Source organism: Lasioglossum baleicum, chromosome 10 (genome assembly GCF_051020765.1).
Source record: "Lasioglossum baleicum chromosome 10, iyLasBale1, whole genome shotgun sequence".
Lineage (NCBI taxonomy): Eukaryota > Metazoa > Arthropoda > Insecta > Hymenoptera > Halictidae > Lasioglossum > Lasioglossum baleicum.
In genome coordinates, this window is record NC_134938.1 from 7,320,283 (window position 1) to 7,335,501 (window position 15,219).

The following is a 15,219-nucleotide window of genomic DNA, read 5'->3' on the forward strand; positions in this document are numbered from 1 at the left end:
TGCAACATAAACAGAAACTAGTAATTTTGGTATTTTTATTCACTGTTGCGTAGCGCTATATGTAATTGCGCATTCATACTTCATCGTAATTAATTATGTAATGTTTCTGATCAATTCTTCCTTTTGCTTATTTTCTATATAATTTTTAGCTTTCATTTTATTGATCGAGCCTTTCCAGGCTGAAGAAACTGAACGTTTTCCAACTACATCTCCGACTAAATATATCGAATAGACCTTGAATAAATCGCTAAGACAATTCACTGAATATTATTGTGAAGAGGCAAAGGAATAAATACATTGATTGGATGTGCGCGTAAGAAAATGTATAGCTCTCAATGTTCATTCTTTCTCGTCCACGAAAATTGTGTGTATGTGTGTGTGCGTGCTACTGGAATTACGTTTCGGAATAATCCTATCCATCAATTTTATTTTAGACTTTTCCGATCGTATGAACATTCAATTTTTTCGCTAGAATATTGTCGTGGAAGTAATCTGGTTTGTGTTCACAGTCTATTAGGTTGCTCGACCTAGCAGCTGTGAGACCACAGACAAGAAACTCGAGTTCTATTTATACTGAACTCACGAAAGCTTTGTCAATAACTCGACGAAATTTATTTATTCTCCTTTCCATTTGTACAGGGTGCACATGCGACGGAAACTTGTTTCCGACCATTTGTCGAGGTCGAATTTCTTTAATAAAAGAATTCTGACATTGAAATTCGTGGTCGAGGACAAATTTGTGAATCTTTTCTACGACGATCAGCTTTTTCAGATATTACACTCGTGACGTGGCTCGGTCGGGAATATGCTTCTGACACGTAATTTTTCGTTTTCAGGTATCGTGTTCGAGTACGATTCGCTCTCGTGGAAGGAGAACTCTAACTACCCTGCGTACAGCACGAGACTCGTCGTTTGTCGTCGAATGTACATTTACGCTTTCTCGATTGTCATGTGAATAAAGGATAGTGTTTCTGAGAGGGAAATTGCATGTCTGGCCCACCTACCTGTGTGTTCCTTAACATCGACTAACATCCGAGTACTTTACGATCTAACAATACTGGCGAATGTGTCTCGACCGCGTAGAATTGTCAAGAGGATTTTCCTCGGGCGTAACCAACGATTTATGCTTTCAGTTTCCAGATGGCCGTACATCAGTCGAATGTTCTCCTGTCCGAATTGTCCGGGCGTTTTTACCAAAAAGAAAGGCCTCCGAGAGCATATGATCTACCAATGCGGTCAACCACCGAGATATCAATGTCCGTATTGTAACCATTGCACGAGGTTGATATCGAATCTATACAAACACGTGCGACGGAGGCATCGCGGAGAAGCGGTGTGGTGCATCGATCTAAGACGCGAAGAAGAGAAGCTCTAGTACTACGAACCTCTGTCTTCTTTATCGCCAACCTTTGTACGATCTAATATTCCTCCGTCGACGGGAGTACCGCTAACAATCAGGAGGACCAGGGAGGGATTCAAATAAATTTCTTTTTATACTAACCGTTCGCCAATTACTTTTCGTTTCCTCGTCAAAGAGGAAATCAGAGTTGTGTTCAATTTCAGTTGAATTACTTTACGAATTCTAATTACAAAGTAACTCGATTACATTGTATTCAATTGTTTCGTGATTCGAAACTCGGTCGCTTCTTTCAACCGAATTACAATGTGATTTGTAATTCTGGTCACTCGTCCAATGAGATTACGATGTAATTCGTTTTATAAATTGAAATACAATTATACAGTACAGTGTATTTATGAATTGTAGTATATGTGAGAAGAATAACAGGTGGAAGATGGAAAAGATTAGTATAAATGATAGTACTATTCATAAATTCATATTGTGTGATGAAAAATAGACTAGTTCGTTTAAAAAAATTAAAAATTTTGTATAATCAATGTAATGTAAAATACAATTACATTGTATTTCGATTACATTCGTGATTTTCGTAATTGGAGGTTAAATGAAGTGAAAGGTTCGAATTATGTAATGCAATTACAATGTGATTCAAGTGCAATGTATTTAAATTAGCATAACTCTGAAGAGGATCGTGTCGTTTCTTTTCGGGACAAGTACCAACTCGTTCGAAACGTCAAGCTCCGGAATCGTGCGTTCGAGCACGGAGGAATACAAACTACGGAAGCACCTGCAGTGCGGTCAGTGTGCTTACTCTGCAAGCACAGATCGAGGAAAGCGTTGGACATTCGCGCACACGTGTGCCGATCGAACCGAACGCGAGCCGAGAGTCTCTCGATCAAGGCCCGATGTGCACCAAACGCGCCAATGATCGAGCAATTTTGATTTTGTTCACGTTAGCAAGTGTAATTTATGCCGATGTTGTCCAAGGTAAAATGCGTTCCCGACTTGTTCATATCGATCAAGCTCTGTTACTAGATTTAAGGAAGAGGAATAATATTTTTCTGTAGAACCCCGGGAACGATCAAAACGATCTGACAAATGAAACTAAATAGGAACCTTCCGTGAAAGTGTACTGTAAATAACTGGAGCAGCCATACGAGATTAATGACTGCAGTCAGGGTTGATCTGTACAGAAATAAAACGTTGATCCTTCCTAATCTACCGACGTCAATCTACTCCAGACGACATTATTATTCCTCGCTGCTTCTGCAATCCTATCTTCCACACTCGTTCACAAATCGTTAGCGATTTTACCTGTCACTCGGTCTTTCGCTCACCGAACAGTATTCTCCTGTTATACGACGTCCACTAGAGGATCTGAACAAAGCGGAGTTAGCAAAACTGGATAAAAAACTAGTAGAAAGTTAAATATACCATCGATTTATTGAAATTGTTAAGAAACGAATTCAATAGACTGCGGATTTTATGGATCTACGACAAATTGAGTATATCATCAATTTACTGAAATTTTTCGGAATCGAATTCAATAGACTGCGGATTTTATTATGTATTAAAACTGTTAAAAGACGAATGAAGATCCGTAGTTTTGATTGCAACGTTGCGTTGCGTCGTGGTAGCGAACAGGTCCATTCTGTCCCTGGTGGAAGTAACGTCTCTGTCTGTCCACGTATACCAAGGGAATACTGTAACGCAGCTAGCTGGAACGTTGAATGGGTGAATGGCGGACTCTGACGAGTTACAACGATTTTCTTGCAGATCTGCAACACCTGGGAGGCTTCAAGATTCCGTGCGCGACGCTAACGCGTACCCAAGAGCTGCAGGACCGTAACGGTAACAGGTTCCTCTGTCCGAAGTGTCCGAGCAGTTTCAACCGGAAGAACAATCTCTACTCACACCTGAAGTTCGAGTGCGGCCAACTGCCGCGATTCGGCTGTCCGTACTGCACCTACACGTCGAAGAAATCGTCGAACATACGGGCCCACGTTCGACGGAAACATTACGGCTACAAAGTCAGTGTGATCGACGTGGCGCAAAGCAGCTACGCGTCGTCCGTCGAAGATCTCAACGCCACGAAGATAGCACAGGCATTCTAATTGATTTCCGGGGCGGCGATGTCTGCTCCCGCAATTCCGATCCGTTTTATCGAGGCTATTAGATCGGTGTAGATCCTTTGAACAGTATTCGGTTGTTCGTTGTGCACGCGCGGCGTTACGGACGCGTTTTATCCCCACGCGACTTTGATCATTCACCTTTGATTGGTTCAATAAAAAGCGATATCAGCTGTCAGTACACACCAGTGACATCCTTTATTTCATCCTGCTTGGAAGAATCCTCAGTCAATGAAAAAGCTTGAAACAAAAACGATCTCTCTTTCGCGTGTTATCCCCCCCCCCCCACTTCCAACATTCGGGCACACCTATGGATCGACAATGAAGAAGGTTTGACCGCAAGGTGTTTACTCATCAGCTTCGATTCTTATAGTCCTTCTAGCCTCTCTGTTTACCGGAGTGATACGCAGGCAATACGAAACCGTCTGACATAGGTGTCGTGTGCTTGATTCTGTTGCAGGATTGAATTACTGTGTCTACGCAGGCGTGTCTTCCCAGAATTACGTGCTGCAACACGGGACCCCCGCTGTACCGATGGTTAACCCCACAGATACCTCGAGAACGATCGCCCGGAAGTTCCCCTGCTCGAATTGCACCAGCGTCTTCAGCCGGAAGGGCGGTTTAACCTATCATCAGAAGTTCGAGTGCGGTCAGAAGCCGCGTTTCAACTGTCCCTACTGCACCTATCGGGCTAGACACATTTCGAACGCGCGACGGCACGTACGCAAGTGTCATCCCGGAAGAGAGGTGTACACCGTCGATCTGTGCCAACTGATGCAGAACGTCTGAAACCGATCCCCAAAACAACGGATCCGTTCCAACCCTGAAGAGACGCGCTACACGCTGCAAGACTGCCACCCTACAACGGAAGATTCCCAATCCGAACGCGCGGGGACACGGAGGCGTTTTCACCTCTTCTCCTCTCGTCTCCCTCTCGAAGAATCGTGCATGGCATCAGGAAGAACGGTAGACACCGATATTTCTCTGGGAAGACTGCTCCAATCGTACGATCCGTTGGACCTAGAGTCGCCAGATCGCACAGTGTTGCGGCCAATGCTAATTAATGGACAAAACTCGTTACGTAATTCCGTAAAAAATATTAGGTTGTCCCAAAAGTTAGCTTAACCCAGACTTAACCCAGTTCGTTTTATTACCAAGTAAGGGAAAGTTAATAAACAGATGATCACACGTTGTTTGTACACAGGGTGTCTCAAAATTCCTTCAATATCCGGAAATGGAAGGTTCCTGAGATCAGTGGGAGCAACATTTTCCTTTGCGAAAATGGCGTCCGCGCCTTTGTTGAGGAGTTATTAACAAAAAATACGGACCAATCAGAGCGCGCCCGCGGCGGACATTGGCGCAGGTGTTGGCAGCGCTCTGATTGGTCCTCGTTTTTCGTGAATTATTCCGTAACGGAGCAGCGGAGAACATTTCCGCAAAGGAAAAAGTTATTTGAAAATATTTCAGGAACCTCCCATTTCCGGATGGAATTTGAAGGAATTTTTAGACACCCTGTATACTTGTGTGATGTAACGATATTAAATGTAAGCATTGCGAAAGAAACTTTTGGGACAACGTAATAGATGCTAGTCATATGAAGTAATCTTTAGACAGTAAAAATATTAACATTTTTCGTTATCGCCCAAAGTCTTTTTTGTCGACAGAAGTGTATAAGCATTTTGAATTCATATTGTTTTCTACGTTTTGTAAGGAGGTCCATGAAAGCTCTTATATCTAATCAATATCAATCGATATTTTTCAAATACGTTTTCTACTTATTTTTCTATATTCTGAAGTAAATCTTTATAATAGAAACTAACGACGAAAGTGCGTTTTAAGAAGCTGTATCGGTAATTATATAATCGGTTTTGTCCAGCTAGCACCTCGAATCGCAGCTCTGTGGATCTCTGTGAAGCATGACGACGGTAGAGTGGGGAAATAGCGTCTAGAAGGGGAAGGTGTAGTGAGGAAACATGTTTTAATCTGGCGACTCTAGTCTGGACATAGAGGTGGTTTTCATTTTAACTCTTTGCACTCGACTGACTCGGAGAGAGGCGCCACTAGTAATTCTTCTACCATAAAAAGTTCTTTTTACGTGGCCTCTTAATCTTTATTCTATTTTAATTGCATAAAATCCGCAGTCTACTAATCAATTACTAAACATTTAAGTATTGGATGAGGTGTCCCATCAGTTTCACATCCATAAAAGTGACAAAAACTATACAGAATGGAATTATTCCAGATAGGAAGAAATGTTTAATTCTGGAGTTAAAATAGCTCCGACTGCAGAGGGTTAATAAACTACTGAAAGTATTGTACGAGTTATTATATCAAACGAAGAGAATCATATAAAATGAAAATATTCATTATGTTCGAAAGATTTTCTAATCTGGCTACCACGACTAATCGCACGGTGTAACACAGTATTGTACGATTAGGACAATCTTCCCCCGACGTGCAATGCCCGCGTCGCGTGCAGCTTGAACAGAATTTTCTTTCTTTCCAGGCGTCCAAAGTCTATCTCCAATCATGCTCGGTCGACGGCAGCCATTAACCGGAGCGGTTCGTGACGAGTGTTTGCGAACATACGTTTCGAAGACTACAACAGTGCCAAACAGCGCCTCCGTTCCCCAAGAATCGCATTCGATCCTTGTTCTCGCGTATATTTCGACTGATCCGAACTTAATTTATCCTTGAAAAAGAAAATGCAACAAAAATGGCCCCTCGTCATTTTCGAGATTTCTGTACAGTTACTGTTAATCGTTGTTCCTGCGTCACGCAGATCGATAGTGTCTTACCGATATGTTAAATTCCTAGCAGAATTGTTCGTGGCTATCAGGAATGTAGGCCTGTAGACGTTTTACAGTTCCGACATTGTCATCGTCCACCGAATGTACGAAGAGAAATCCTGTACTTAACACAGTCGAGATCGGGCGGATCTGCTTTTTAAATATACCAAGTTCAATCCACGTGCTCTCAGAATTACGCTTATTCACGACGAAAAAAAAAAAGAAAATCCTCTCTCCCCGCATCCAGCCAGAATATTTCTCACTTCCCGGTCGGGTGACCGACAAATTAAAGCATGTCGACAACCAACATCGATCGTACCCTTTCGCTTCCATGTTTGACGAAACATTTCTCTCGTTTCTGTTTCAGAGTATCAAGGTGAGGTCAAAATTCGCCCGGCCAAGAAGCGTCGAGGTTACCGGAAAAAAATTGGGAAGTTCGCTTGTCCCTCCTGCCCAAGCATCTTCAGGCAGAAGAACAATCTCTATTACCATTCGAGATTCATGTGCGGACAGTTGCCTCAACTCAAGTGTCCTTACTGTCCTCACAGGACCAAGCACGTGTCCAACGTGAGGGCTCACGTGCGCAGAATGCATCCTGGCAACGAAGTGTACGTCATCGATACACGCAAATCGGTGGACTGCGAAGCGGGAAATTTCGAATCCATTTTCCTCCCCGAGGTGGTCGAGCTGTAATCACGAGGAACAAGTCGATGCCCATTTAATCGAAATTATCTGTATCTGTATAACAGGGCCGACAGGCCTCGCCGTAATATAATATACCGGCGTACTCGTCAATAAATCTTCATTTATAATTGTCCAGTCTAATTCGGTTGTGTTAACAATTCTAGTCCGGATGGCGCGAAGCAGTTCCCCTTCTGCGACGCTACGTAAGGTAGGGGTGGGCATTTTCATCTGAATTGAGACAGAATTGAGACAGAGTTGTGTTGAATTACAATTGAACTACTTCACGAATTCTAATTACAAAGCGATTCAATTATGTATTCAATCAGTTCGCAATTCGAAATTCAGTCGCTTCGTTCAATTAAATTATGATTTGATTTGTAATTCTAGCCTGTTTAATGAAATTACAATGTAATTCGGTTTTACAATTGATATACGATTATCAAGTACAGCGTAATTACGAATTATAATCTATATCAGAAGAATAACAGATGGAAGAAGAAGAAGAAAACAAACTTGTTCATTTATTACGTTCGTCTCGGAAAAGAAATATAAATTGTAGAAAGTCGTGAGACACACGAAGAAAGTATTACGGAAAAAGAAGTAATGGAAAATACAATTACATTGTATTGCACTCATGAATTCCGCAATTGGCAATTAAAGGAAGTGAAAGGTTCGAATTATGCAATACGATTACAAGGTAATTCGAATACTGTGTACATAAAATACAATGTAATTCAATTACAATATATGTATGTAAATTAGCACAACTCTGCAAGCAGGCGTTTGAGGGGCCCCTCCGTGTCCGCCCCTACCGCAAGACTTTTCTCCCACTCTACCTTCCCCTCCTACTCTGTTCCCACGTCACGTGACGCGCGCATCACAATGTCACGTGAAAAATCCTCTCCGTGCCGGCCCCTACCCCAAGACTTGTCTCCCACTCTACCTTCCCCTCCTACTCTGTTCCTACACTCGTCACGTGACGCGCGCATCACAATGTCACGTGAAAAATCCGACAGAGAGATCTCTCGACTCTGGTACGAAGAGAATTTCGTAACGAAAAACACTGCCACGAGGAAGAGGTGGCCGCTTGTAATGTATTTGTTTGCAAGGGAGATGTAATAGCGCTAAAACGGTACTGTGGTGAAACGTATATGTCTCTTTAATAAATGTAACCCTTCCCACCGCAAAGAGAGGAAGCTAAAGCGTTCACCAGGAACACGATATTATTCTCTAACGAACGACGACAAACGTGATCCCAGGGAATTAACCGTAACGTCGTCTGCATTTTCCAGAACAGCTACCGAATTACGTTGACAATTACGGATGGAATGGCGGCGTCGTTAACATGCCTCGTCCTCAACCGTGTTCGAAGCACATCTGCCCAAAGTGCGGCAGATCGTTCAACTGGCGCTACAATCTCCAGCATCATTTGAAGTACGCTTGCGGACAATCGCCGCGATTCAACTGTCCGTATTGTCCTTACAGGACCAAGCACACGTCGAACGTTCGAGCCCACGTGCGACGAAAGCATCCCAATAAGGAGGTCTACGTCATCGATCTGGTCACCGTCTCACAATAGTAACGGGACGTACCATGTATCCGGCGGAAATACAGAATCGATCCTTGAATAAAAAGAAGGTCTTCCTGAATTCGTCCTTTGATGAGAATTACCACTTTTGCGTGCATGCTCTCCTCGAGATCTCCGAGTCCTCCTGTAGCCGGCTAATTCGATTTCAACGTCGACACATAATTCTTAAGCGAGAGCCGTACACGTTGGCTCAGGACGAAAGTGCGTGGTGATTTTCAAGTTGAAATTCGAAGCAAGAATTATTTTATAGTATCTATCTGTTCTGTGTTGCTTTCTCGCTTTCCTTGAATTTCAATTTGAAGACAGTACGAGCTTTCCGATCCCACGTATAGGTCAGTCCAGTGTTTGCTCCTGATCTCTCCCATTTTGTTGCTACCCTTACTCCACGTTAGCTATGATGTAACTTGCATGTATATAGGAGAAAGAATTGTGCAGGTTCGTCTACTGATAATCACGTAACAAGCTTTCCAATGTTGTTGTTTCTCGATCCAACGATATCTCGAAATCGAAGAGAGCGTCCCCTAACGTAGCACACGATAATGTTCTCTCGAGTAATAATTTCAGAGGAGTTTTATTGATTCGAAAAATTTCTTGTTGCACCCTCCACGGGGTGCCACAAATGTCGACGTCACTTTGGACCATCCTGTACAAGTATCCGCTGTGTTCTAATCTCCCGCCCGATGTAACGTAGACGCCTAAACGAATGAACGAACGACTTATGTTTTTTCAGAATCACCGTACCTAACGGCGCCTCATAGATCGAAGGCTGCTTACTGGCTGTACCCGCAGAGCGGTCCGTTGCCGAAGACGAACGATCAACGGGTGCAGAGATTCCCCTGCGGGAACTGTCGCAGCGTGTTTAGCAGGAAATACAACCTCCAGTATCATTTGAAGTTCGAGTGTGGACAGTCGCCGAGATTTAATTGTCCTTATTGCGTGTACAGGACCAGGCATCCGTCGAACGTGCGGGCTCACGTTCGCAGGATTCATCCTGGGAACGATGTTTACGTGGTGGACATAAGAAAGTCGGAAATCCCGCAAACTTTCTAGCCTAATCCCCTCCGCTTGACGAGTGTTGTACGTCATCCGGAAAACATAAGCTCGCATCCCACAGCACACAAGTATTAGCAACAGTGCTGCCAGTTGGCGCCAAAACTGCTGCCAAATGTATACTCTCCTCCTTTTCCCCTTCCACTATCCCATTCCAGCACCATGCGCATACTCCAACGTCCCCCACTAAGACCGTAGACCACGGTGCCCGTGCCGTAGACTGGTCTGCTCGTCAGAGAGGGGGTACATCATCTCACCTCGATTCCCCTCATCTGGCAGCACTGATTAGCAAAACTAGAAGCTTCGGCTCTCGATTCACGAGTCTCGAGGACTCGAGACTTGGTCGATCCCTACGTCGAGGTTTCTTCGATAACGCGTCAGATAACGCACAACCCTCCGTCGCGCACTTGTTTATTGTTTATCCACTAATTGTACGTAAATCACACGGCCATACGACGACGGTGCTTTTAGCCTCTAACGTCTGGATGCAGCGTTTTGCGGTCCTGTGGCTGCTCATACTCCATTCGTCAGGAACGCAAACTTGTGCAATGAACTTGGACAATGAAGTTTTACGACGAATAGGGTGTGTCGTAAGACGCTGCGTCCAGACGCGCTTAAGGAATCCCACCTTGAGCGCGTCTGTACGCAGAGTTTTGCGGTCCTGGGGTTTCTTATATTCGTCAAACTTGATAAGCGTTTGCGTCTAGAGTCTAGGCGTAGCGAACCGCCGCAGCGAAGAGGCTAAGAACGAAGGAAGCGTGTCCTTCCTGAAACAACGATATCACCACGTCATCTCGCTTTTCCTGTTTGTCATCCTCATATCCCATCTCTCTGGAGAACGTGTCTCGCTCAGCTACTGTTTCACTGCCCAGAGCCGTTGATCCCCTCGTTCTCGTGTCGATTAATCGATTATTTATGGCGGGCGGAGGCTGCACGACGCTGTCGCCAGTTGTGAGTTCTCGTTCGGACCACCGCCGCCTGCCTATACCCTAAGCGGAAAGAGGATCGCGTCCACGAACGCCGAAAGTTATTCTGTCGACCTTTCTGTTCGCAGGTGTTCACCAACCGGTAATGCACTCGTCGTGTTACCCAACGGGACAGCATTGCGCCTTCGATGGCGCGCTTAGTAACGAGCCGAGGAAGAGCTATGCTTGTCACAAGTGCGGTAACGTTTTCACGCGTAAGAACAATTTGTACAATCACCTCAAGTTCCAGTGCGGACAGTTGCCGAGGTTCAACTGTCCTTACTGCTCGTACCGGACAAGGCATTCGTCGAACGTTCGGTCCCACGTGCGAAGGATGCATCCTGGACAGAGAGTGTTCGTGTTGGATGTCAGGGGCGAACAGGAGTGTCAACAGCAATGGGCATCTTAAGCGAGCAGCAGCATGTTCTTTGTAAAATCTAGAGTTCAGTCTCGGGGATGTGCGCGGTGGTGGCCCCTCCAACGTCTCTTCCATGCTGGTGGGGGGACGGTCTTGTTTTAATTCGAACAAAAATGCCCATCCACGCTCTACGTCATCCATTTTCGGCTGTAGATCCTGAATTCTAGATTCTAGCCGATCCTGCTGCGATATCCGACGATTACAAACCTGAGGGAAACAGTACAGCAATGCCTTCCTGTTAGTTTATGGGTCTCCCTCTTATTAAAATGTCCGATTTCTAACAGTAACGTTAAACGAGCGTAGCTTTTTTAAAAATAAATTTATTCAACACACTAAGCACTATTGTACTGGCCTTCAAATGACCTTGGACTCACAGTCCACAAGGTCATTCGAAGATCATAGTGCAGCACATCGTTTAACTTGTCCTAACATCAGCTGCTACACTATCAAGTTATTAAAAATATATGGTCCACAGGCAGGCATTGTTATTTCTCGAAGCTGTAAGATGTATCAAAGAACTCGTCGTTCGGCAGATTGTTCCCGAGATATGCGAAACGTAGTTAGAATTGTCTTGAACGAGTACGAGTTGCTCTAGGATGATTAATTTATACAGGATATTGTAATTCAGATGATATTTTACTATTAAACGTGACTTGTGAATAAACATTACGCATTTGTACATCCACCGTCCGATTACTTTGATAATAAAACACATCGAGCGGGGAGGGAGGGTATCTCAATATATATATAAATATATAATGTTTATATATATATATATATATATATATCGTTATTTCGTGTTTCCTTTCCATCGTACGTCACTCGTCCGTTCTGTCTGAGTCGGTAGATATCCGTCATCCTTTGGGGATCAGTTGGACTCGACTCGGCCACGTAGATCGTTGTCAAGCGCACCAACCAAATGTAAACCGACAATCACAGCCAGATCCCGTTTCGTTCCAGATTCAGTTCCATTCGCCGTGATCGGGTTCAACATCGGTATCGGAGGCAACCACGTCCAAACGCATGGAAAACGTTGGCCTCAAACACCGCTCCGTAGCTTAGACAATAGCTTTAGGATGAAGAAGTTCCCGTGCCCGAAGTGCACCTGTGCTTACAGCCAGAAGTATTCGCTGAACCGACATCTCACCTACGAGTGCGGCCAGGAGCCACGGTTTAAGTGTCCACACTGTGAGTATCGGTGCAAGAAGTCTGGGAACGTTTATGAACACTGTCGAAGAAGACACAAGGACCATAAAGTGTACGCGATCGATATCGTCAAAGCTACTCGGCAGGGAATATGATCACGTTCAGGGATTGATCGAGTTACGCGATGATCCTAACTTTCCACACGAACTTGCATTCTGAAGATTCGTAAAATGGAGAATTGTTCCCCGTCCACGGAACCGATCTTGTACACCGAGAGGAAGGGTCTTCTTCCGATACAAGACGTGTTGTGGATGATGGTGCTTATTATTCGGTTTGACAGTAAAACATCGGCGTCTTTCTTTTTTTTTTAATCTTATTTTACGTCGCTTTTGTGAACTCCTATTCAGGAGTTACTTCGCGACGGGACCTACAGTTTTTATAAGGTGGGTTCCGAACCACCTTGGGCACCACAGTTTACAGAGCACATGGAGTATTTCCAGAGGTGCCGGCGTCGGGGATCGAAATCGGCGTCTTTTATCGAAAGAAAACTGCACTGACCACGGTCACTGACCACTAGGGGTCAGCTACTTGGAAATTCGGGTTCGGGCCGGGACCGGAACATTTGTGATACCCGAATATTTCGAGTACTCGTCCGCCCACGGTCACTGACCACGGCCACTGACCAGGTCACTGCCCATGGCCACTGACCGAGTGCTTCCTATCGGTCGAGGAGATCATTTGCTCGTGTACCTATCAGAAGCGAGTACGTAGCCAGTTCTCCGTAGCGTACACGATAAAGAGTTCGCTGGTTCTACGTATTTATTGTTCTCGACTATTTGAGTTAACCCCCTGCAGTATTTTAACGAGTCACAGTCGCGAAGACGATTTGAAACAAAGTCTAACAAATATGAATAAAATGTTACTCGTTTGTAATCAATATTTAAGCATTAAAATAAATGTAGCCATAGGAAAAATATAAATTTTTTCATTTCTCTTCTACGACATTCTTGGGGATGAAGACGTTTTACTCGTTGTAACTGTAAGGAAAATGGTACGGCGAGGGGTTAATTCGAGTCAACTAGCCGGACGTCGTCATCGTTGTGTTTCTCATTGTACTCGCTCGAGAAGTCTGCCAATAAAATGATCAGTTTGCTGTTACTGTGTTCTACACGAGGCTTTCTGTCACACCCAAAACCGACATATCCCTAGTTTTTGGTTCCCTTCTTCCCCCTGTTGTTAGCATTTGTTGGCTAAACGTAAATCTCAGTGCTGGCATATATGGTATCCTTCTGTTCAGGCATTGATCTTCTTTTGCAGGCGTCAAATCATCGCAAACACTTCGTCATCCTCCTAGGAGAATCCAACTGTGGACCGACGATACTTCGAACAGGGAGAGCTTCGGCTGTAAGAACTCCTGCGGGAGCTCGTTCGCTGATTACCGTTCTCTGATCAAGCACATGCGGTACGAATGCCGCCATAATCGCCGCTTCAAATGTCCCGTTTGCGAGTACTGCTCGCGGTACACGTCCGACGTTTATAGGCACGTGCGTAGGATGCACAAGGAGTGCGACGTTTGTTGCATCGACACCGGCGACAACTAACGGTGCGCCCTCTGTACTTCAGACAAACTTATAATAAAAACCAGACCAAGAACTCTCATCTCGTCACCATCCACCAATTCCATCGATGTGGTAGCTTCTCGTGTGTTTGTTTCCGCAACGTTCTGTTTTGTCCAATTGTTCGCCCGGTTACAGGTTAGCCCGTTCCTTCTTCGGGTTTTACGCGTGTAAAACCGGGAAATATTGTTTGTTTTTTCATTTCCTCGGCGTCACTTTAGTGTTCGAAGGACCCACGAAGTGTTGAAAATTACCCGGGGAAGAGAGGGCCCATTGTTGACCCATCGTTTGACCAGAGTGTTTCTCTTCTTTTCCAGGCGTTGTATTACACTCGGCCCGAGACGCGGCCAGCCTCGCGGTATCCTCGAAGAGGATCTCCTGCCCGAATAACTGCGGCACCTCGTTCAATCACAAGTGCAGTATGAAGAGGCACGTGAGATACATATGTCCCCAACAGACACGATTTAAATGTCGACAGTGTGGCTATCAGTCGACGAGAATTTCGGACATCTGCAAGCATGCGACCAACAATCATCCAGGTTCCTCGTTCGACTACCTCTACAACAAACCCTCCTAACATTCAATAAAACGGAGTTGACGAAGAAGTATGCATATTCATCAAACAAACGTTGGGGGTGTCTGTGTATTATAGCGGTCCTCTAATACGAGCGAGCGAATTCATTTGTGTGATTGCGATCGGATGTAGATGATCGTTTTACCCAGTATGCGAGCATGCTCGATTTTGGACAGTAGGCTGTGCCAGCAGAACAACATACTTCTGCGTCCGAATGAGTATCGCTTTATGCTGGTGTAAGCTGGCATAAGCTGACGGCTGCTACAGCCGAGGACAGAACGAAGGCAGCTCGGTTCTTCGTTTAAGAGGGCAGCACGGTCGCACTAATGTGGCGAATGAGGTTATACGATTTACTATTTCGTTTTCCCTTCTTGCATGTGCACAAAATAAATATTAATTCAAACATCGATAGGAATTTAAATAAATATTAATTTTGTCGGTAGAAAGGAAGACTGCTATATATTTGTACAATAGAAATTTACTTTAACAACATCTGCCACATTAGTGCGACCGTGATGCCCTCTTAGACGAGGGCAGGTCTGTCTTCCTATCTGCCCTCAGCTTGTGCCGGCACACCGGGCCAGCATAAAGCGATACTTCTGCGTCCGAATAAGTATCGCTTCATGCTGGCAGGGTGTGCTGTCCAAAATCGAGCAGATTCCGAGCATACTCAGCTTTGAGCGTCGTTCTGACAGCACAATGTCCGCCATGTGCTCGCATCGTACGATTACAGGCTATTCTCGATATCTGCTCGAGGCAGACCTGGCTGACTGGGTAGGTTTCGCAGGGCTGTCGACGAATCTGCAATTGAAAGAAACGAGGTTGCACGTTCTTCTTCGGTCGTTTTGTGTTGCTCCAGAAGAACGTTCGAAGGCTCTGCTAACCGTGGACAATCTGTTCTGT

The 15,219-nt window shown here is 44.8% G+C and overlaps 2 protein-coding genes across 5 annotated transcripts in view; both read left to right on the top strand.

Annotated features, from left to right (window-relative positions):
* Positions 1-15,219, top strand: part of LOC143212712 (uncharacterized) — a 182,997-nt gene that overhangs the window by 41,683 nt on the left and 126,095 nt on the right. The window contains exons 7-8 of one of the 4 annotated variants that reach the window (XM_076431784.1): positions 11,941-12,168; positions 13,444-13,763. The exons of the other annotated variants lie outside the window; for them this stretch is intronic. Coding sequence (XP_076287899.1) covers positions 11,941-12,168; positions 13,444-13,727 — 512 coding nt within the window. The 3' untranslated portion in view covers positions 13,728-13,763. Of the gene's footprint in view, positions 1-11,940; positions 12,169-13,443; positions 13,764-15,219 lie in introns of those variants that run through there. 4 annotated transcript variants of the gene reach the window in all.
* LOC143212747 (longitudinals lacking protein, isoforms A/B/D/L-like) lies at positions 3,467-5,437 on the top strand. The gene is made up of 2 exons (XM_076431860.1): positions 3,467-3,829; positions 3,947-5,437. The coding sequence occupies exon 2, from the start codon at positions 4,021-4,023 to the stop codon at positions 4,273-4,275; it is 255 nt and encodes an 84-aa protein (XP_076287975.1). The 5' UTR covers positions 3,467-3,829; positions 3,947-4,020; the 3' UTR covers positions 4,276-5,437.

Bases quoted from the DNA above. Each gene is read 5' to 3' on its own strand.
- LOC143212747 (XM_076431860.1), top strand. From the start codon at position 4,021: ATGGTTAACCCCACAGATACCTCGAGAACGATCGCCCGGAAGTTCCCC.